Here is a 21,212-nt window from a genome sequence, read left to right on the forward strand (position 1 = left end):
TGACATTAATTCTACTTTAACCCAGTGTGTGCAAAAGTGTTACTTCAATATGTAATGAGTATAAAAAATGTTATTAAAGAATGGTACACTCTTGGTTCATACTAAGCCAGTGTGTGTGTCACACTGGCAGCCCGTCTCGGTGTGGACCTGCCACGGGGCAGCGGCTCCCGTGCCCCCGGGGGCCAGCGACTGCCACATTGGGCAGCACAGCTTCCGTGCTCCCCTGAGTGCTTACGACACGTCAGACCCCAGTGAGCCGAGGGCTTTACATGCAGCTCTTCAGTGGTTCCTTGCATCCATTCTCAGGGAGATGCCCGTTACATCAGGGTGTTTAAGTAAAGGGATAATATAATTGGCACAAGTGCACACAAGCCCCAGTTTGACCCTAGATCTATGTGATCCCAGTGTTCTTAACCAGTAGGCATGCCGGGGGGGCGAGGGGGTGGGGGGGCAGGTAGTGAGTCCCTTCATGAAGCTGGATGCCCACTTCTATGTAAGATGTCAGGGTTAGAACTTGGCAGTGGATTCCAGCAGTCTGACATACAGTAGGCGGCCAAGGAGAGGAAGGCTGTTCGGGCAGCTTATCTCCCAGCATCTCCTGCACAAACAAACATCCGCTCGCCATAGTCCCAGTCATTTTGGTCACAGATAGCTTCTCTGAAGAGATGAGCTGGGAGTTTCCTGGAAGCATATATCATACGTGGTTCCTAGAATATTACTTTAGATGAGAGACGTCACTGTGTGTGTGTGTTTTTTAAAATCACCCAGAGGTTTTATTTTTAGCCCGATGTTCCCGTTTCAGACATGTATGATGATGATTGGGGGACGGGGCTGTGTGGGGAGCCTCGGCGGCCTCGGAAACAGTGCCCTCTCCCACGTGGCTATAATTAGCGGGCGCCCACCTTTGACTCTTGGCAGCCTGTTTATCTGCGCGCTCCCAGACAGCCCATAAATCCCCAGCAGGAACGGGTCATGGGCCAGCGGAAAGGGCTGTGATCTTTCTTCTCAGACAGACTTGCAGTAAGGAAGAAGTGAGAAAAATGATGTTTACAGATGGCTTAGTAGATTTCACCCTATTTTCAAAGATAACATTTTTGGAATTGACTTTGAGGGCTTCCTCTGTCATTTGCGAGCAGTTGCCGATGCTTCAGAGCGTGAGCATTGTTTTGTTCTCGTTCCCGTTGTCCGTGCTGTGCATACATTCCCTGCTGTAGTTGAGAAAAGTTCATCGTCCAGTGAGACCACGTGATGCCTTTGAAAGAGCTGAGGTGAAATGCAACAGCAGGACCGCACGAAAAGTGAAATTTCAGGCACTGCATAGACCTGTTTGTAACTCCAGGCAACTTCTCTCTGCTTCCTTTGCTTGGAAGGGATGCTCTAGCCAGTAGCACTGTCCCCACTCAGGGAAAAGTGAGCCGACTTGACCATTTGCTTTTATGCTAAAGCTAGAGGCCTGGTGCACGAAATCTGTGCAAGGGGCTTGGCCCCCACCCGCCGTGGCAGCTGCCTTGGCCTCTGCTCCCACCACCAAGGCCTCATCCGGAAGGTCGTCCAGAAGGACATCCGGTCTAATTAGCATATTACACTTTTATTACTATAGATTTGTGTACATAACTACATAACCTGATCTTTAATTAGGACGAGATGGCCGAGTACCATAACGAAGGCACTTCCAGAGGAGTTTTCTAGCTCCTAACTTTTTCCTGAGCAGCTCTTCATTCTCCACCACCTGGAGACAAGGACCCGAGACCGTCTGTTAGTCCTCCACCAGAGGAGAGGTTCTTCAACCCCCCCTCCTCCTCACTCCCCCACCCCCTGCTGCTGTGTCGGCCAACAGCCAAACCCCACCCCTCTAACCTCCCCCCACAGCCCTCACAGGGCGCCTACTCACACTGGCCTTCCACCTGTTTCAGAACTTTCTCAGAGCAGGAGAGGTAGCCCTTAGTCTGGCTCCTAACCCTGCCATGTATTAAACAGGCTCCGAAGCTTTAAAGTTGTTAAAGTCAGGAAAGGGGGGTGTTGGGATCAGTCCCGCACCCTCCGTGGTAGCAAGCCACATCAGCAGCACTTTTTCCTCCTCCTCCACAAAAAGTAGCCAGAGTCTAAAAAGAAGGAAAGTATTTAGATAAGGAGTTGTTTGACATACTTGGGCTCATGCTACTGACAGAATAATCCTCCTCTAAGGGCATAGAAAGCCCAGGCTTCGACTATCTGGCGCTCACAAACTCTCCGGAGCCTTAGAGCAGAGGCGGAGAATTTCTGCGAGACTGTGTTACTTAAGGGATTACCTTCGAAGCTTTATTGCTGCATGTGTTGTGCCCTCCCTCGGAAAAGCAGATTTCTGTAGGGCTGCTGGCTGAGTCTGTCTCTTTTTTCTGTTTTTAAAGGACCAAAAAACTGATCATTGATGTGATCCGGAACCAACCAGGAAACACACTGACAGAAATCTTAGAGACACCCGCAACTGCACAACAGGTATTGGTCTTAGAGTGTAAAATAATAAGTACCATAGATATTCATCCATTTTATTAATCTTCATGCCAAATGTTTACTGTTATCTCAGAGCAACTATATCTAAAATGATTTGGAAGTGAGTAATTTTTATCTGTTACTCTGGCTGAGTTCAGCTATCTAGGAAATCCATATGGAGAATCAATGAAGTAGAAAATGTAGCGCTGAATTTAGGCTGGAAGTAATTTTGTCCTGGACTAGGAAGGTAGTTCTGGGTCTTTCAAATGAATGAATGAATGAATATTCATCATAAACTTTGTCAGTAGATGGGCGGATAAGTCAGTAAGAGAGAGTTCTAGTCGACAGGATGTAGAAAAATGTCTTTCATATTTTATGTTTGCTAACTTGAAGAAACCATGAAGTGTCTCACATTAAAACTTTTCGAATTCCTCAGAAGCAAATGTCTTGAGTCTGTTGGGTCACGTACCGTTATCCTGGTGTAAGTAACTGCAGTGTCATAACAGTCTTGCATTAAGATCTCTATTAACATCTTTTAAAAACGCGTCATGGCCCTGCCCTGGTGGCTCAGTTGGTCCCAGCGTCATCCCACACACCGAAAAGGTTTCGGATTCCATCCCCAGTTGGGACGCATATGGGAGGCAACCTATCTCTGTTTCTCTGTCTCTCACTCTCTCCCTGCCAGTAAACATATCCTCAGGTGAGACTTAAAAAATAAAATGCATGTTTGGTTAGTTCTGAATTAATTTCATTGTTGCCTTAGTATCAATAATTGCCACTCCTTAAGCAAACGTTGACAAAATCATCTATAATAATTAGTTCTTTCTTAGAAGAACTGCACATAATCTTCCTAAATCATTCCTAATTAAATTGGTTGCCAAGAAATCATTGTCACAGTTTTAAGAAACATACAATAAAATTAAGTTTTTGATGTTGGTTAATGTGTGGATATTTTTAAAACAATGTAGGTAGAACATCCTACTAATTTAGTATGAGAATTTTAGTCCTTATTCCTATTTCATTTTTCCCCAAATGTAGCATAGTCACTAAGAACACAGACTTCCAAGGTCAAGTATAACTCTGTACCTCCTAGCTGTGTAACCCTAGGCACCTAGAAATATTTCTGTGCCTCATTTTCCTCAATTGTAAAATGGGAAGAAGAATAGTACCAATTCACAGACAGGAATAAATGAGCTAAAACATGGTAGAGGGTAGAATGATACCTGGAACATGTTAAGTGCTCAATAGCGTTGGCTGCTGCTGCTACTATTGCTGTTTACTGCTGGCCTGTTCAATTGTTCCTGTGCCCATAATGGTGACCTGTGCTGTGGGTCTAATAACATTTGTGTCCTCAGACTTTACCTATTGTGTCAATCAGTTGTCTAGTACAATGAAATAGGAAGATCACCAGTCCCTTTTATTACTGTTTTTTTTTTAACTATCGAAATTACATTCATTCATTTACTTATCATTTATTTAGGAACTTACCACATGCTAGAATATTTTTATTTCCTTTGGTTCAAAGAAAGCCTTAGCTTTTTCAGAGATGGAAGTTTGAGAATATTCTCTCAATCTCTGACTGCCTTCTCGGCTTAAAATAGGGCGGATGTGTGAGAGTTTAGCTGAGTTCTGCATGTTCAGAGTCCTCACAGCCATGTGTTTTTTTTTTTCCATGGGTAATTTAGTTTTTAATATCTTCAACTGGACTATCCAGGAATTGAAATCCTTCCATCCAGGAAACTATAAATATCAGTTATCCATTGTATTGTGTCCATGATGTGGGCAATCTGTCACCTTAGCAGGAAAGTAGCTATTGGATTTTGTCACCAAAAGGCCTGACACCACTGCTATGTTTCTCAAAAAGTGAGGTAATTCCTTCCCAAAGACCTACCTCAAGACCCATGAAGAGCACATCTGGTGATTGGAATCTATTTGAGGACTTCTGTCATTATGACAGTAACTTGCTTTGTGCAGGATCTGAATCTGTGGGACTAGGGAGTCAGATAAAAAGCAACATCTTGATATTTTTCGCTTTTCAGGAAAAGGCTCATGCCACAGACATGGAGAGCCGTGCAATTAAATATTCCAAAGCTCCAGAAGAAATGAAGGACGGACAGTCTATGGTTGAAGATGCACAGCTGCCCCTTGAGCAGAAAAAGAGGAAAATCCAGAGGAATCTTCGGACTTTGGAAGAGATGGGACGCTTGTCATCCAAAAATAAATACCAAGACATTCTCAATGCCATTGCCAAGGTTTTTGGAAATAATAATTCTTTCTTAGCAGCCATTTGCTAATCATTGGTCACATTCTGAGCAATCTGGGAGGTGACAGGAGGGATTCATATTTGTATAGGCCATGGTCAATATCACAGACTGTTCAAGGTTTCAAAGCAGTGGATGACTTTTAATAATGATCCTAATTCCCCCAAGTCATTAAAGAGTTGACACATACCGGAAATAAATGCTCCGGAAACGTCATAGCTATGTTTCATCTTGTAAGCAATACCTACTGGTCTTCTTAAGATGACACTTTTAGGAAAGTTCTTTCTGGGGTTGTTAGTTGTCTTATTGCCCAATTGCTCTTAGGACCTGCCACTGAGGTGGTACATTTATGTCCCTGAAAATTTACCTCTAAGTGCAGTTCTGACTTAAAGACTCATTTCCATTTTCTCATCCCATATCTTTACAGTTGAGAAACTTCCTGAGCAAAGGCTCTCAAATTAGCGCAAGGAAACCCTACAGGAACTGGCTGAGACCTGTTTGCCAAGGATAAGAAAGTATTTGGTTTCCAAGGATATTTGGGTTCAAAGGACATTTTATTCTTTTTATCCACACACACCCTTTAAAATGGGCCGAGAGGTTAAAAGCAGTGACGTGATCAGAGAAAAAGCTTGCTTGCTTCTGGGAGGCAAATGCACTGGGCTTCGTGCTTCCATGGAACGCCATGGTCCGTTCCATGGGCTGTTTGCTCCCAGCAGCTGACTCAAGTGAAGCAGCGCTCCTTTCTATAGCTCTGGGCGGGAAATATTAGTCTTTGAGAATGGGTAGTAGAGAAATTGATGCTTCTTTGCTTTTACATGAAGAAAAATATATACCTTAGCAACCTGCTTAAAGTAAGGCGAGACAGTCCCGATTTTTAACAATTTGTCCCACATCCCACAGCATTTTAAAAAAAGTCCCGATTTTTCTTTAAAAAAAGACAAACTGTTAAAAATCGGGACATCTAGTCACCTTATCTTAAAGTGAAACATGGGCACTTGCCAGTTCAGAAGTGAAGAGGGAAGGTTGTGAGGAATTAAAATAAAGTGACTGAGATAAACAACAAGTTAACAGTCACAAATTCCCATTTGATGCTTGATGCTCACCTTGTTGAAAATGGGCAAGATGGTAAAGCTCACTTCTGCTTAAATCTCACATAACTTTTACTTGTCTTAGGATATTCGAAATCAAAGAATCTACCGTAAGCTTCGAAAAGCTGAATTGGCCAAACTTCAGCAGACCTTGAAAGCACTTAACGAGAAGGCAGCGTTTTATGAAGAGCAAGTTAATTATTATGACACCTACATAAAGACTTGCTTAGACAACTTAAAAAGAAAGTAAGTTAAAACCATATATTCATTTGCAATGTCATGATTTATATGGGATGCCAATTCTTTTACAGTCTTGGGCTGTTGGGTTGGGTTTGGAGGCAAATTTTTGCTTTATTTTATAACCAAAAACTAGAATCTCAATTTTATGAATTGGCACTGTGGACTAAGAAGGCAGGACTGAATTTAGAAACTTTGTAATTCCCCACCAGCATAATTTTATACCTGAAATTGCATTATGTCTTTTGTCTTTTTTAATCAAAGATGTCTTTTAAGCATTATTATAAAAAACAACGGCTACTCTTGTTTTTTTGGAATGTTTACAGTAGACAATAATTTATGTTCTTGGTAATGTTAGATAACACCAGATATTTGCTAATTGCATAGCAGCCTAATAATTTTAAATTGCTTAGTAGTTTTAAAAAAATCATTATTGATACAAAAAACAAAATTTGGCAGTTCTCTGTTACCCATTAGCATGCATAGCATAGATTTTCGATATGCATTATAGCTACTTGTAATGAGTATTGTTTGCTCATAATTTTTCTTATCATTAGACTAAGGTCAATACTTAATAAAAATTTAATTATCCTTTTAAATAGGTAATACAGTGTTTTTATGTAATGCTTGTTATCAACTTGGACAGTAGGAAATGGTGCTATAGGGAAAAATATATTCCATTAATCTTAGAAGCTTGATGAAGGGAAATAACCAAATATCAGTCACACGTGTGTGTCCCACTAGTTCTGAATTTTAATTCATTTGCTTGTGGCCTGTAAATTACTTTTGCTCTGTCCCCGGGAGGAAAAAGTTGGTCAAGTTAATATTCAGTAGAAGTATTAGAAGTTTTAGAGACTTAAGAAATGTTAGAGGTTTTCCTTAGGTATTTATTACAGACTATGTCAGACTTCAGTTTGAATTAAAGGCTAAACTACTTGAAAGCATTTTACAAGCTCTTGCAGCCAGGGGAGCTAGACTTGGTTCTGATTCTCTCTCACAGTGTGTGATCTTGAACGTGTCCGGTGAACTTCTCTGGAGCCCCAGGTGTCTCCTGTGAAGGCGAATGAGGAGTGCCAGCCTCAGAGCTAAATGGAAGAGCATGTAGAAAAGGAACTTTATTTCAGAGCATTATGGAAATGTTAATCCTGTACATGTGAGGCAGTGTTTATAAAGCTCTTAGAACAGTGCTGGCTACGTAGTGTCTGTTGAAGGAATTAAAGCAGCCCTAGGAATACCTTTACTAAGGTGACCATACGTCCGGCTTTTGGCGGGACGTCTGGTCACCTTACTTTACTCAGGAGTACACTGTTCCTGTTATTGCACCAAGACTGCTTGCAAAAGGAGTTCATAGGGCCACTTCGAGGTGCCTGAGAAATAGAGTGCAAGTTCTATGGAAAATATTCGTCTGTAATTCAAACTTCGTCACTTTGGAAATAGCTTCCCCTGACGCAGTGCCTCGTGAGGTTTTACTGCGTGGGGAAAATCGCCACCTACCGCCACAGAACAGGAAGCTGTCTCTTCGGGGCCATGGGGGCTAGGTCTGCACAGCAGCGTACACCTAGGGCCTGGTTACTGCGTTGCCAGGAACATCTGAGTTTGCCAATACGATGACAGACGGCTTGTTCTCCTTTTGCTAGGAATTCCCGGCGGTCAATCAAAGTAGACGGGAAAGGAGAGCCCAAGGGGATGAAGAGGGCGAAGCCCGTGAGGTACACGGGCGCGAAGCTGCATGAGAAGGGTGTGCTGCTGGGCATCGATGACATACAGACCAACCAGTGAGTGTGACCAGGAACCCGCACAGAACGCACCCCCCACCCCCAGCGCCCCTAACGCCTCACCCACAGTCCTCTGGTACCCGGGGCCTCTGAGGAGAGCTTCCTTTGGTCTGTCAGGGCTAACCCTTGATGATAGGTGATGGGGAGATGCGTGGGTTGTCATCATTACGTCTTCCCAGCAGGCCTTGAGCATCTGGTGGGCTGTATGAAGGGCTCATCAAGGTGTGTTTCCCTTGGCCTGTCCAGTGTGTCTGGATTTGCCAGCCCCCCTGTTCCCTCCAAAAGAAACGGAGTCATAGCAGTGAGAATGAAGGCTGCCTTCTGGTCTTGATAGGTTAGATGGTTTACCGTTGAAAAATGGTGCCTTTCTCATTTCAAAGCCACAGACTGCATGCCAACCTGGGTCTGACACCCCAGCCCTCTGCTATCAGGGGGTGTCTTTGGTGTGGAGGAGAGAGCCGAACCCCCTTCTGCATCCCCACCCCGGGCACCATTGGGTTTTCTCTTTTAAAGGGACCTGGAAAAGCACCAAATGAACAAACAAGATAAACAAAAAGTCATGGACACAGATAACAGCATGGCGGTTACCAGAGGGCAGGAGGGATACAGGAAGTGGTAAAGGGTAAAGAGGGTCAAACATATGGTAGTTAACAGAAGGAGATCTGACTTCCAGTGGTGGGCACAGTGCAATCTACAGGGCATGTGTCATTGAAGTGTACACTTGAAACCAACGAAACTTTATTAACCAACGTCACCCCAGTAAATTTAATTAGAAATGAAAATAGAAAGGGACCGTGAACCTGATGCCCCATCACGCCCTTGTCCTTGGTCTGGGGGAAGCCAGATCCACTGCTCCTAACTCCTCTCCTTCCGTCAGGGCCTGGCTTCGGTTCCATTCTCCCATCAAACCTCCTGAAGGCACGGACTCAGAAAACGCTGCTTCCTATAAAACTTAGCCTCTGAAACACTTACCTAGCCCCTTTGTGGTATAAGTCAATGTTCAGTTCTCATATTCTGTGACTCTCTTATACTTCCAACTCTATTTTATGCTCTTTAAGAGCAAGGACCATATTTTGCATTCTGTTGTCATTAAGCACCTACTCCAGTGCTCTGTGAGTTACCTCAACAAGAGCCATGAAGCACAGTTTTAGTGAGCAGGATTGAGGAAAGGATGGGTAGTTTGGGATGACTTAAAGTGGTCGGCAAACTCATTAGTCAACAGAGCCAAATATCAACCGTACGACGATTAAAATTTCTTTTGAGAGCCACATTTTTTAAACTTAAACTTCTTCCAATGCCACTCATTCAAAATAGACTCACCCAGGCCATGGTACTTTGTGGAAGAGCCACACTCAAGGGACCAAAGAGCCACATGTGGCTCGCGAGCCGCAGTTTGCCGACCACGGACTTAGACCATTCATTGAGAATGATAACTGAGGATTCCATTGCTTTGTTTCAGCTTTGAGCATATATTTGTAGTTCCACATGTGTGACTGTCCTTCTCTTCCTTAGGTTTAAAAATGTTACATTTGATATCTCAGCCACTGAAGATGTGGGCATTTTCGATGTCAAATCCAAATTCCTGGGCGTGGAGATGGAAAAGGTGCAGCTCGATATTCAGGTAAGGTGGGACTTCTGAGAACTGAGGGCGAGCCCTGAAATTACCTCTTCTTGATGACAATGAACTTCTGCAAAGAAGGCCAATGTAAGCCTTATTAGCCAATATTAGCTTTTGATGCATTGATTATTTTTTTAAAGGCTATGATTTTTCAAATGATTGGAACTTAAAATGCTTTTAGGTGGTAAAACCATGTTTTCCATTTTAAAGCGTAGAGAATAATATGGAAGTATTCAGAGCTGTTAAGTAGAGGCTGGGAAGTTTCCTGTTGTGAGGAACTTGTATTTCTTTCTAAGACTGTGTGTGCATTTCTCCTCCTTCCTCCCTCCTCCTTCCTGGAGTGTTTTTCTTTACATGTTTCTTAAATCTGTTCATTTGTTTGGGATCATATGAATGAATGACTTTGTGCAAAACAGGTAACTATAAATAGAAAAATAATATTTGCAGTCTGAGTTATTGTCATTTTCTCATAAGAACTACATTTAAGCCAAAGATACTCAAACAGATACTGAGAAATCAAGTCTGTGTCGCCATCCTCCAAAAAAATGAAGGGAGAAAACAACCAAACATCTGCTGCCAACTTCTTCATTCTTAGCACAGAATCAACTTAGAGAATTGAGTTTTCTTTTTTGTATAAGAATTTTTAAATGGCAATAATACCTATTTACCTGGGTCCCAAACTATTTGGATGAAATGGTTTTCAGGTATTCTACATGAACCATCTTGACCCACCACTGGACATGATGGATGTCCCAGCCTCACTGCCCGCCCAGCCCGGCCCCGCCCAGCCCTGAGAGCCCTGAAGTTGCCTCCCTCCAGGGAGCAGATACCAGAGCCCTCTCTTCTATCTTGCCTGCTTGTAACTTAAGACAAAAATGGGAGCTAAGTGGGCATGATAAAAACAGTGAGATCATGGAGCAAATTAGAGTATAGAGAGAGAAATAAAAGACACTATGTAATTATTGAAACGTATACTTAAATAAACAGTATTGTTTTCTAACTGAATTTAAATATCACTAACTGTATCCATCTAACAATTTAATGGGAAGTCTTGAGTTACTTCATGTAACATTTTGGCAAACATGGGAAGAGAAAAGAATGCTCCTTGGTTACTGATTCATCTCCAGAGATGGCAGGCATACCATGCGCTTGCCAGGCAGAAAGGACCCAAGATCAATCAGGAGACCTCTGTTTAGAAAGGCCACAGACATTCCATGCCATTTCCTCTGATGCAAATACCACATTTTGTTAAGGATTTAATGAGCAGTGGGATCAGCTATTTATACCATTCATTGATCCACATAATTGTGAAATGTTACTCCTTAGCTAATAAGCCCAAGATCTTTAAAGTCATTACCATATCATCATGACCACCTTTAAGATTTGCAAGGCTCGATGTAAATGAAAATAATATTCATTTTTATAATTACTGAGAATTTCAAGATGGTGACAGCAGAACATTAAAGTAGAGGGCCCTTCTGATGATGAAACCCTGCACAGATTGAATGTCCAAGGAGCTGGCCCTACATATATTAGCTGTCAGACATAAAGTCAGGCTTCTATACATAGAGCTTTCAGACAATTACGTTATCAAGTGAATTATACCAAGAGAAACATGATGGCCAGATCTTTACTATGAGTCTAGAAGTTTTTAACAGCCAAAACCGGTTTGGCTCAGTGGTAGAGGGTCGGTCTGCGGACAGAAAGGTCCTGGGTTCGATTCCAGTCAAGGGCATGTACCTTGGTTGCAGGCACATCCCCAGTGGGGGCTATGCAAGAAGCAGCTGATCGATGATTCTCCTTCATCGATGCTAACTCTCTATCCCTCTCTCTTCCTTTCTGTAAAAAATCAATAAAATACATATTTTTTAAAAAGTCCTGATTTAAAAAAAGAAGTTTCTAACAGCCCTATTTGGTTTGACTCAGTGGGTAAATGGTTGATCCAAAGACTGAAGGGTCTCAGGTTCGATTCCAGTCAAGGGTGCTTACCTCAGATGCAGGCTCAATCCCCTGGTCTTGTCAGGGTGCATAGGGGAGGCAACCAATTGATGTGTCTCTCTCACATTGATATTTCTCTTTCTTTGTCTCTCCCTCTCCCTTTCACAAGTCAATGGGAAAATATCCTTGGGTGAGGATTAACAGTAAAATGATTCTAACAGGTCTAAGGAAGATGCCATGTAGCACTGTGTCTAGGTTTACTTCAGCCCACTCTTCCCTTAGTTCCTAAAGGTTATATCCTACTAGAGGCCTGGTGCATGAAAATTCATGCACTGGAGGGGGGGAATCCCTCAGCCAGGCCTTCCCCCTCTCACAGTCCAGGAGCCCTCAAGGGCAGGAGGCGACCAGGCTATCAGGGGAAGGTGGTGCCCAATCACACCTCTGCTGCTGCCACTGCCAACAGCTCAAGCTTTGGCCGACCTTGGTTACCTGAGCCTAGGGTGGCTCTGGACAGCTGGGCATGCCACCATCTTTGAGGGTGGGGCAGTCAATTAGCATATTCCCTCTTTATTAGATAGGATAGATAGAATAGCTATAGGCTATATACATAACAGAAGGATGAGATATACATGAACATGTTCTGCTTATACAAATAATGGCCTGTGCTCACTGAGGCTGCAGGGTTGGCATTCTCCCTTTCTCAGTTGAAGAGTGGAGGTGCTGAGAGCTGATTAGGGAGGAGGCAGCCTGAGTCCACTGTCTTCACTACTCTGCTCCACTGCTTCTCTCACAGGTTCCAGCTGATCCTGACAAGAAAAGGGTTTGCAGATAACCTTGATCGCATAGGCCCAGTAACTCTCCTGTGAGGTCAAGAGTGTTATTCTCAGTTTACACACAAGGAAACAGGGTTTATGTGGCACTGCAAGATCAGATGATAGCAAACGGTGGAGCTAAGACTAAAATCTAGTCTTCCAATGGCAAGTGCTCTCTGCTCCCCACCTGGGGGCCCAGCTAATTCCCCAGGCATCGGCCATTCCTTCTCAATTCTATTGATTTCTTTTCTAAGAGATTTGGATTTATAGACTTTGCCTTTCCCAAAGGGAAAGTGAACCACCAGTACACTTCAGTAGGTAAAAGCATTCTTGATGAAAGAACTTCAGTTCCCTATGGAATTTCCGTCTCAGAAGCATATCTAAATAATGTAAGAGTTTAGTTGAGTGCAGTTGGAGGTAATTGAAAAAGTAGAGGAGGAAGCTAACAAGAGCCACTTTCTCTCAAAAATGATTCTGCAGGTGGCCTTCCTCAAGACAGTATCATTAAGAACCAAGAAATTTTCAGAGCTAGACATAAGACATTATCATTAAGAACCAAGAAATTTTCAGAGCTAGAAACAAGAAAATTAAACTTGGGTATTAGTCTGGGCAGTTCTATTTGGCAAAGGTCTCATGTCCTGTGTATTTTGAAATGTTACTGCTTAGTCTCATGCAAATGGCTGGTGAGACCCAGTTATGAATTTTAACAGGTGAGGTTTGTTGTTGTTGTTGTTGTTGTTGTTGTTACATGGTGGCAGGGGAACACAGAATGACAGACTGACTTGGGAACGAGGGCTTGTTCTCAGTTTAGGAACAGGAGTAGTCTGGGTCAGAAGGAGTTAACTTTGGATAGCAGTTCTCCAAATTTCAATTATACAACTTCAAAAATAAATAGCATCATCCCTTCACCCCATTTGTACATATTTATTTATAAAGTATACTTGCTCCTATCACTATGCTAAAAATATACTTTATAAAACATGTACAAAATTTAAATGTTTAAAAAATGAACAAAATAAAAATAAATAGTTCAAATATTCTTTTTACTCCTTAAGGAATCGTTTTTGCTCTGTTCACTTTAGAAAACACTGTTGTTCTAAAGGATATACCCCATCTTGCTGGAACATTTGTTTTGAATTTTTTAATTAAAAATTAAAATTATATATCTGAATTAACAATCATAATGGTTTTCTTCAAATGGTTTCTATCCATTCTAAAAATCTGTTTCCTTTCATTTAAGTAAATGATTCTTAAAGTATGGTGCTCCGGCCAACAATATAAACATCATGAATAGGCACTTGTTAAAATACAAATATTGGGGCCCAACCCCAGAGCTACAGAATCAGAAATTCCTGGGTGTGGGGCCTAGCATGTTTTAGCTAGCCCCTGTTTTCACCAGATAATTCTGATACCCATCTAAGTATAAGAACCCCCACCTAGGTCATTAGGTCCCTTGAATCTTATTTTCGTCAACAAATTGTTCTGGAATGTTTTTTTAAATGTGCTATTTGTTAAGTCTGAGATGTAATGATGTTCCTTAAATTTCAGGAATTACTTGAGATGCAATATGAAGGAGTAGCTGTAATGAAAATGTTTGATAAGGTTAAAGTGAATGTAAACCTTCTCATATACCTGCTGAACAAGAAATTCTATGGAAAGTGAAGTGCCTGCAGAAATTCCGTGGATTCGGTATCACCTGGATCGGGAAATGAATCTGTTTCGTATTTTTGTTTTTAAACATGATTGGAATCACTGCTCATAAAAGTGTGATTTTTTTTTTTTAAGACCAAACTGTTCCGAAGAATGTACCCACTGTGCCTTTTTGATAATTTGATACTACTAGAATGACACACAAAATGAATTAATGAAAACACTTCCACATTATACGGTGGAATAGGTACTCTGATTTAAAACTCTGGACATTCTGTGATTTGTGTTCAAGTAGGGAGAAATGAATTTAGCTGACTAGGAACAAATGTGAAAACCTATTTTCCTATGAAAAAATGTTGTATCCCATTTGAATAATGTACTTCTTCATAGATTTTTTTTTTAATCTGTGAAGAAATGGAAACCTAATTATTTGTAATGAATTATTTAGACAGATACTTAGTTCTAAGCCCTGTCTTCTGGGAGTTATCAATTTTAAAGAGAACTTTTGTGCAATTTTAAATGAAGTTTTTATAAGTAATTGAAAGTGACAATAACACTTTCTGTATAAAAGTATATATTTTATGTGATTTATTCCTACTAAATGAAGTGCACTAGTGCCTCATGGTAAAGACTCTTGTACCCAGAGCCTGTAAGTGACTAAGGAACATCGTGAATAGCGATCTTAGGCCCCCACGTCCACCCCTCACAATTTATTTGAATACTTCAATTGTGCCTCTCAATTTTTGTAATGCAATAAAATCAGTATTTAGATGGTTTTTAAATGTATTCTTTGAAAATTGTTTCATGTAAAATAAATGTTAACTGAATTACATTCATTTGGCTTTTTAATTGTCTCAATAAATGCAAACAATTTAGTGGAGAAGGTTCTTGGCGGGGCTTACTGGGGAAAGTAGGAATACTCCTGTTGTATGCATTAGGGTACGGAGTAAGCCGCCGTGACCAAGAGACCCAACACCCTGTGGCTGAAACAAGATAGACGTTTTTCTCAAATTCAGTAGTTCCAAGGGAAGTGAGCAGGCCCACAAGGTTTTCCGTGGATCCGGCTCTGTCCTTGTCACTGATTCCTGGCCGGCAGGAAGAGGGAAAAAAGTCCAGGGCAAGCATTTTAAGTTACACATGTCACTTCTGCCTATATCCCATTGACCAAACAAAACTTTAGTCATGTGGCCAGAGCTAGCTGCAAGAGAGGCTGGGAAGTATGGTCCCTAACGAGGCAGCCATGTCCCCAGTTAAAGCCTGGGGTAGAAGGCAGTGGTTCTATTATTAAGAGGGAGAGTGATTGCTGGGGTCGGTTTAGCAGTCTCCACCACAAAACTAACTCAGACTTCTGGGCTGGGACCTCCCTGACACTTTCTGTTCTGTTCATTCATTCAACAGACTTTTTTTTTTCCAACAGGGATTACCAAATACCGAGGAAGCGGGCTAGCTTTTGCACACTTGGCACAAATGAACTTTCAGTATTAGACCAATAGAATTTGGAAAATTGAAACTTTTTTAAAAAGTAGAATCTGCTACTTTAGTGATTGTTTCAGGCTATACATATTTTTGACAAAAGGTAAACATTTCAAAATAATGCTCATTGTCTCATCTATTTGTGGGTGTGTGTTGTTGTTATTGTTGCATTAACCTTAATACAGACTTCTGTAAAAGGAAAGAAATGAACAGTTAAGTTTCACCTTGAGAATAAACCTCCATTTCCCCTACAGCCAGTATTAGCCGAGGAAGAGGAGCTGAGGGATAGTAGGAGGTAGGTTAAGCTTCCTTGTTCATGCTGCAGAAAGGACTTCTCGTGGATATATGGTAAAAGCCAAAATTAGGGAACGATATTTGGAGGCAAAAGCTAACCTTTTGTAGCCTCTCTAAAAGGTGCTTGTCGCCTGGCTGGTGTGGCCCAGTGGTTGGAGTGTAGACCCATGCACCCAGATTGCTGGTTTGATTCCTGGTCAGGGCACATGCCCAGGTTGTGGGCTCGATTCCCAGTAGGGGATGGTGCAAGAGGCAGTAGATTGATGTTTCTCTCTCATCAATGTTTCTATTTCTCTTTCCCTCTCTGAAAACAATTACAAATATATTATAGTAATAATAAAAGGGGCTTGTCAACTTATTTCAACATTGAGTAAACTGCTTGAGTGTTATTTGTATGAATAAAGATCTTTGTGTAGCCCTAACCGGTTTGACTCAGTGGATAGAGCGTAGGCCTGCGGACTGAAAGGTCCCGGGTTCAATCCCAGGTCATATACCTTGGTTGTGGGCACATCCCCAGTGGGGAGGTTGGGGGTGGGGTGCAGGAGGCAGCTGATGGATGTTCCTCTCTCATCGATGTTTCTAACTCAGAGCCAAGACTCAAACTATAAGAGAAAGTTTATGTAGAAAGTCACAGAGATAGAAGTGAGCAGTAAAAATAAGCTGTAGAATAAATGGGCTCAGGAAACCTGTTAGAGAAGAAAAAGAAAGGAAAAAAAAAAAAAAAAGGCCCTTGGGGGCTTAGGAGAGACCAGGAAAACACCTGGGGGAGGGGCGGGGAAGGCACAGGTGTGCTCCTCTGAAAGCTGAACTGGGTCCTCTGGCTGGAGGGTATTTATCGGGGGAGGATTCCAATAGAATAGTCATCAGCTTTCCAGGTGTGTCCTTCAAGGTCGTGCTTTCTACAGATTGGTCAGCACGAGGGCTGGGGATCATCGTTAGTCAGTGCAGCTGGTCCTGACGCCGTGGCTTCCCTCATTTGGTTTTGCTGCTTTTCTGGACTGGGAGCTGCAACACAACTGAGGCCTAGATGCATTCGATGCAGGTCAGAATCTCATTTCTGTGGGGCTTCATGCGTAAGGGCCATTTCCGGGCCCCTTTGTGAGTTCCCCCTCTAGGGGACTAACCGCATGCCATGGGGAAAGGCCAGGGGAGGGTCCGAATGGCATGAAACCAGGGAAATGCTGTGGTAAGAAAGGTTACCGTGGGGAGAGGTCCTTGTTTTCCCAGTTTTGCCTGTTGCTGGGCACCTAGGGCTTTCCGTGCCCTTCTGTACGTGGCCCATCATTCTTGCTCTGCTCGCGTCTAAGTTCCTCCCACGCCCTCTCTAAGGATATGCTCTAGTGATCTCCAAGAGAGGGGAAGCCAGTGCACAACTCGGTGTTCCGACATGACATGACTCCCTCATGTCACTGAAAAACCATAGTGTGTGTGTGGTTGGGTCGTAATTAGAGGTGCTAGTCATGATGTAAGTTGTGTGACTTGGGCTGTGGTTTAGTGGGGATTTGTGGTACTCCTCTAACATCCCAAGAGGCACACCACAGAACTCTAAACGGTGAAGGTTGTCTGTATTTTGAGAGATTCTAGTGAGCATTGGATAGTCTTATTGTTGATCAGTGCTTTGGAAAATCTGTTGCCTCTGTTACTGAAACCAGGACTTAGTAACAGGTTAAGATAGAATCCTCTTCACTAGTCTCTAAGCCGCAGAGGACAGAAACAGTTTCAGTCCCTCTGTGAGTCCAGAGCCTTGGCAGAGCCTTATAAATGGCAGGAGTAGAGTCCCAAAGGCGAGCTGAGGAGGAGACAGGTGGTCTCACTGCCATTTTCCTTAGGGTGCAAAATCTCTTAACTCTGCTCCACTGGAAGGCGTGATGGTTCATTTTCTGTCGACTTGGGCAGACTAAGGGATGCCCAGACAGCTGGTAAAATATTATTTCATATCTGTGAAGGTGTTTCCAAAATATATTAGCATCTGAATCCAAAGACTGAGCAGAGATCTCCCTTACCAATGCCTGGCAGGCATTATCCAGTCTACTGAGGGCCAGTTCTCTCTCCTCTTGAGTTGGGACACCCATCTTTTCCTGCCTGTACATTGGAGCTCCTGGTTCTCAGGCCTCTGCGCTCTGGCAGTTCCACTGTCACTGTCCTGGTTTTCAGGGCTTTAACCTCACACGGAATCATGCCACCGGCTTCTCCAGCTTGCAGACAGCCTCCACAACCTCAGGGACCAATTCCTGTAATAAATCTCTTCACGTATCTCTACATATCGGTTCTGTTTCTCTGGAGAACCCTCACTAATGCAGAAGGAAAATGAACAGATACAGGAAGTAAAAGATATCAAGTTCACTTTATATAACTCCAAAGTTATTTCCATTTGGCCTTTTCTTAGCACCCCAAGTGTAGGGGTATGTAATTAGTGGAAATACTGTCCTTGACCCATTATGAGATCAGTTGCTAAGCCCAAATTACCAATGCAGGTTTATCACAGCAAAAGGCAGAAACAGGTCTCCCGCTGGGTAGCTTGTAACTTCCTTACAGACCTACGGTTCACTCGCAAAACAAACCTGACGATAGCTGCACAGAATCTAGAGCATCACACAGCTGCTTTGACTACAACTTGTACAACTTGATCTCATTTCATTTGAGTCCTGGCATCACTGCCATCTGCTTCCACAAGGAAATGACCACACAGGTTCTCGGGGTATACTGTTGTCCTTGCAGGGCTTGGAATAGAGGAGTGGTAGTGAGAATACCTGAAGCAGATAGATCATCTGTGGGTTTAAAAGAAACCTCTTGCATGTCACCTTGGGATTAAAACTTTCACAATTGTGATGTCATGTTCATTCATAAACACTACTACATACCACAAACACTATAAGACGGTAGTGAATGACTCATATTGTTTAATGCCAGGCAAGTTCAGAGAAAACGAAAACTGGGAATGGACATCAAGTGGTTCCAATACAAATGAGATTTCCTTTCTGAGGAGTATCAACCTGCAAGGTGACCCGCTCTGGTTAGGCAGATTGCCTGCCCTGGGGAAGCTACCCAGGCTTGCCCTAAAATGGCAGCAAAGAGGTTTTGGTGTGGGTGACATGGAACAAATGAGTAGAGATCAATAGTTTTTTCAAGAAGCTCTAAAGAGCATACAAATATTGTAAGAACTTTGTAAAGTTTGAGGGGGGAAAACGGAAAACAGAATGTCACCAACAGACCATAACAGAAAATTAGAAATCAATCACAAAAACCCAGTCAAAACTTCCAATAATTCATGAGTTGAAGAAGATAAAGTGAAATTGACAAAATAGCCGGGACCGGTTTGGCTCAGTGGATAGAGCATCGGTCTGTGGACTGAAAGGTCCCAGGTTCGATTCCGGGCAAGGGCATGTACCTTGGTTGCGGGCACATCCCCAGTAGGGGGTGTGCAAGAGGCAGCTGATCGATGATTCTCTCTCATCGAAGTTTCTAACTCTCTATTCCTCTCTCTTCCTCTCTGTGAAAAATCAATAAAACATATTTAAAAAAAGAAATTGACAAAATATTTAGACCTGAATTGCATACGTATACACATCAAAACTTGCAAAATGCAGCTGAAGTGGTCATTTGAAGGAGGAGTGAAAATTAATCAGCTAACCTGTCAGTTCAAAATGTTAGGAGAATAAAGGATAAATCTTAAGGAAGTAGAAAGAAAAAAAAAAAAAAGCCTGTGTGAAAAATAATGACATTGAGAAGAATAAAAACAATAAAACAAAAAGATGAGAATTGGAAATGGCCAATTTTTAACTGCTGGCCAGATTAATCAAGGAAAACAAGCAAATGTGTTAGGTACAAAAGTGGAGACTAAACTGCAGATAAAATAGATAGCTTTAGAAGAATAAAATGTGGTATACAATTCAAGTGAATACTATAAAGAACTAGTTTTAAAAAAACTGACTAGCCGAAACCAGTTTGGCTCAGTGGATAGAGCGTCAGACTGCGGACTGAAGGGTCCCGGGTTCGATTCTGGTCAAGGGCGGGCACATCCCCAGTAGGGGATGTGCAAGAGGCAGCTGATCGATGACTCTCATTGATGTTTCTAACTCTCTCTCTCCCTTCCTCTCTGTAAAAAAATCAATAAAATATATTTTTTTAAAAAGAACTGACTAGCCCTAACCAGTTGGTTCAGTGGATAGAACATGGGCCTGCAGACTGAAAGGTCCCAGGTTTGATTCCGGTCAAGGGCATGTACCTTGGTTACGGGCACAGCCCCAGTAGGAGGTGTGCAGAAGGCAGCTGATAGATGTTTCTCTCTTATTGATGTTTCTCTCTATCCCTCTCCCTATCTGTAAAAAAAAAAAAAAAAAAAAAAAAAAAAATCAATAAAATATACTTTTTTAAAAAGAACTGAATATACATGTATCAAACAGGTAAATCTAGAAAATGGAAACTATAGACATACTCCTAGAATGTAACTCTGTAAATATTTAAAATGTACTAAGAAGTAGTATTTTTTAAAACATAAATGTACTAAAAGTACAAAAACATGGAGAGAAAGTCTCCTGGGCAAGAAAAAGATTGGAATAAAAAAGTGTACAAAAAAGCTTACCTAATAATATAAGATGTATATGTTACATTGACATATATATGTTAACGCTGGGTTAGGCCGTGTCAGATATTGGGCTCTATATTTTCCTATGCTTGAAATATTGTGTCATTTACTACATGAAATCCTGCTCAGTTCTTTTAGCTCTCAAAATGGTATTTTTCAAAATGTGTCCCTTCCACTTGTCACCACCTACTCCCCTCCCCACCCCCTAGCTTCAGGAATCTGCACTTGTGCATGAGAAAGCTACCGATTTTGAAGTAGGTTTAACTTTTGGTGACCACTCAGTGAGGTAACCACAACCTTTTAGAAATCCTAAAGTGAGGAAGAAGTGCCTCATTCTGCCCCACTCACCCACCTTGCTCATGGTATTTCAGCCCCAGTCTAAAGAAGCTAACTCAAGAGGCCATAGGCTGTGTGATTCGGTTTACATTGCTAATGGGTCAATCAGGAAGGCTCTATTTTAGAGAAATAACTGTACTCCGCATTCTCTCTCTGTAGTTAATTTGCAGAAAGAAGTTAAGCATTTCATTGTTTCAGCAATCTTCTTTTATGTCAGTAGAGGTACATTCTGTTCTGATAACTAAGGGAAAAAAATGTCCTTTTAAACGTTACAGTTTTGTAAAATGGTTAAAAACATTTTCCACCAATGGAACATAAAATTTTAAAGTGTTGTAGCCAGAGTATTATTCCATTCTTATTTTAAGGATTTACATGATTACGTATATATCTACTAGAAGCCCAGTCCATGAAATTCATGCACTGGGAGGGAGGAGGTTCCTCAGCCCTGCAGGTGCCCTCTTGCAGCCCAGAACCCCTCAGGGGGTGTTCGCCTGCCAGCAGGCAGACATCCCTGGCACAGTCAGGGACCCCTAGCTCCTTACCAGGAGAGGCTCCCACCACCTCTGCTGCCCTCACCAGCTGTAAGCCCAGCTTCTGGTTGAGGGGCGCTCCCCCTGTGGGAGCACACTGACCACCAGGGGGCAGCTCCTGCATTCAGCTCCCTGATGGGCAGTGA

At 42.3% G+C, this 21,212-nt stretch overlaps 1 protein-coding gene across 2 annotated transcripts in view; it reads left to right on the forward strand.

The window, feature by feature from the left end:
* The window catches only part of IQGAP2 (IQ motif containing GTPase activating protein 2), a 254,590-nt gene extending 239,910 nt beyond the window's left edge, over positions 1–14,680 (forward strand). For both annotated transcript variants that reach the window (XM_084881260.1, XM_084881261.1), the window contains 6 exons: positions 2,388–2,475; positions 4,509–4,721; positions 5,904–6,064; positions 7,693–7,830; positions 9,343–9,451; positions 13,747–14,680. In XM_084881260.1, coding sequence (XP_084737386.1) covers positions 2,388–2,475; positions 4,509–4,721; positions 5,904–6,064; positions 7,693–7,830; positions 9,343–9,451; positions 13,747–13,860 — 823 coding nt within the window. In that variant the 3' untranslated portion in view covers positions 13,861–14,680. The remainder of the gene's footprint in view (positions 1–2,387; positions 2,476–4,508; positions 4,722–5,903; positions 6,065–7,692; positions 7,831–9,342; positions 9,452–13,746) is intronic.
* The last annotated feature ends 6,532 nt before the right edge of the window (positions 14,681–21,212 follow it).

The sequence above is a fragment of the Pipistrellus hanaki genome, assembly GCF_964339955.1.
Source record: "Pipistrellus hanaki genome assembly, chromosome: 4".
In the NCBI taxonomy this organism is placed as follows: Eukaryota; Metazoa; Chordata; class Mammalia; order Chiroptera; family Vespertilionidae; genus Pipistrellus; species Pipistrellus hanaki.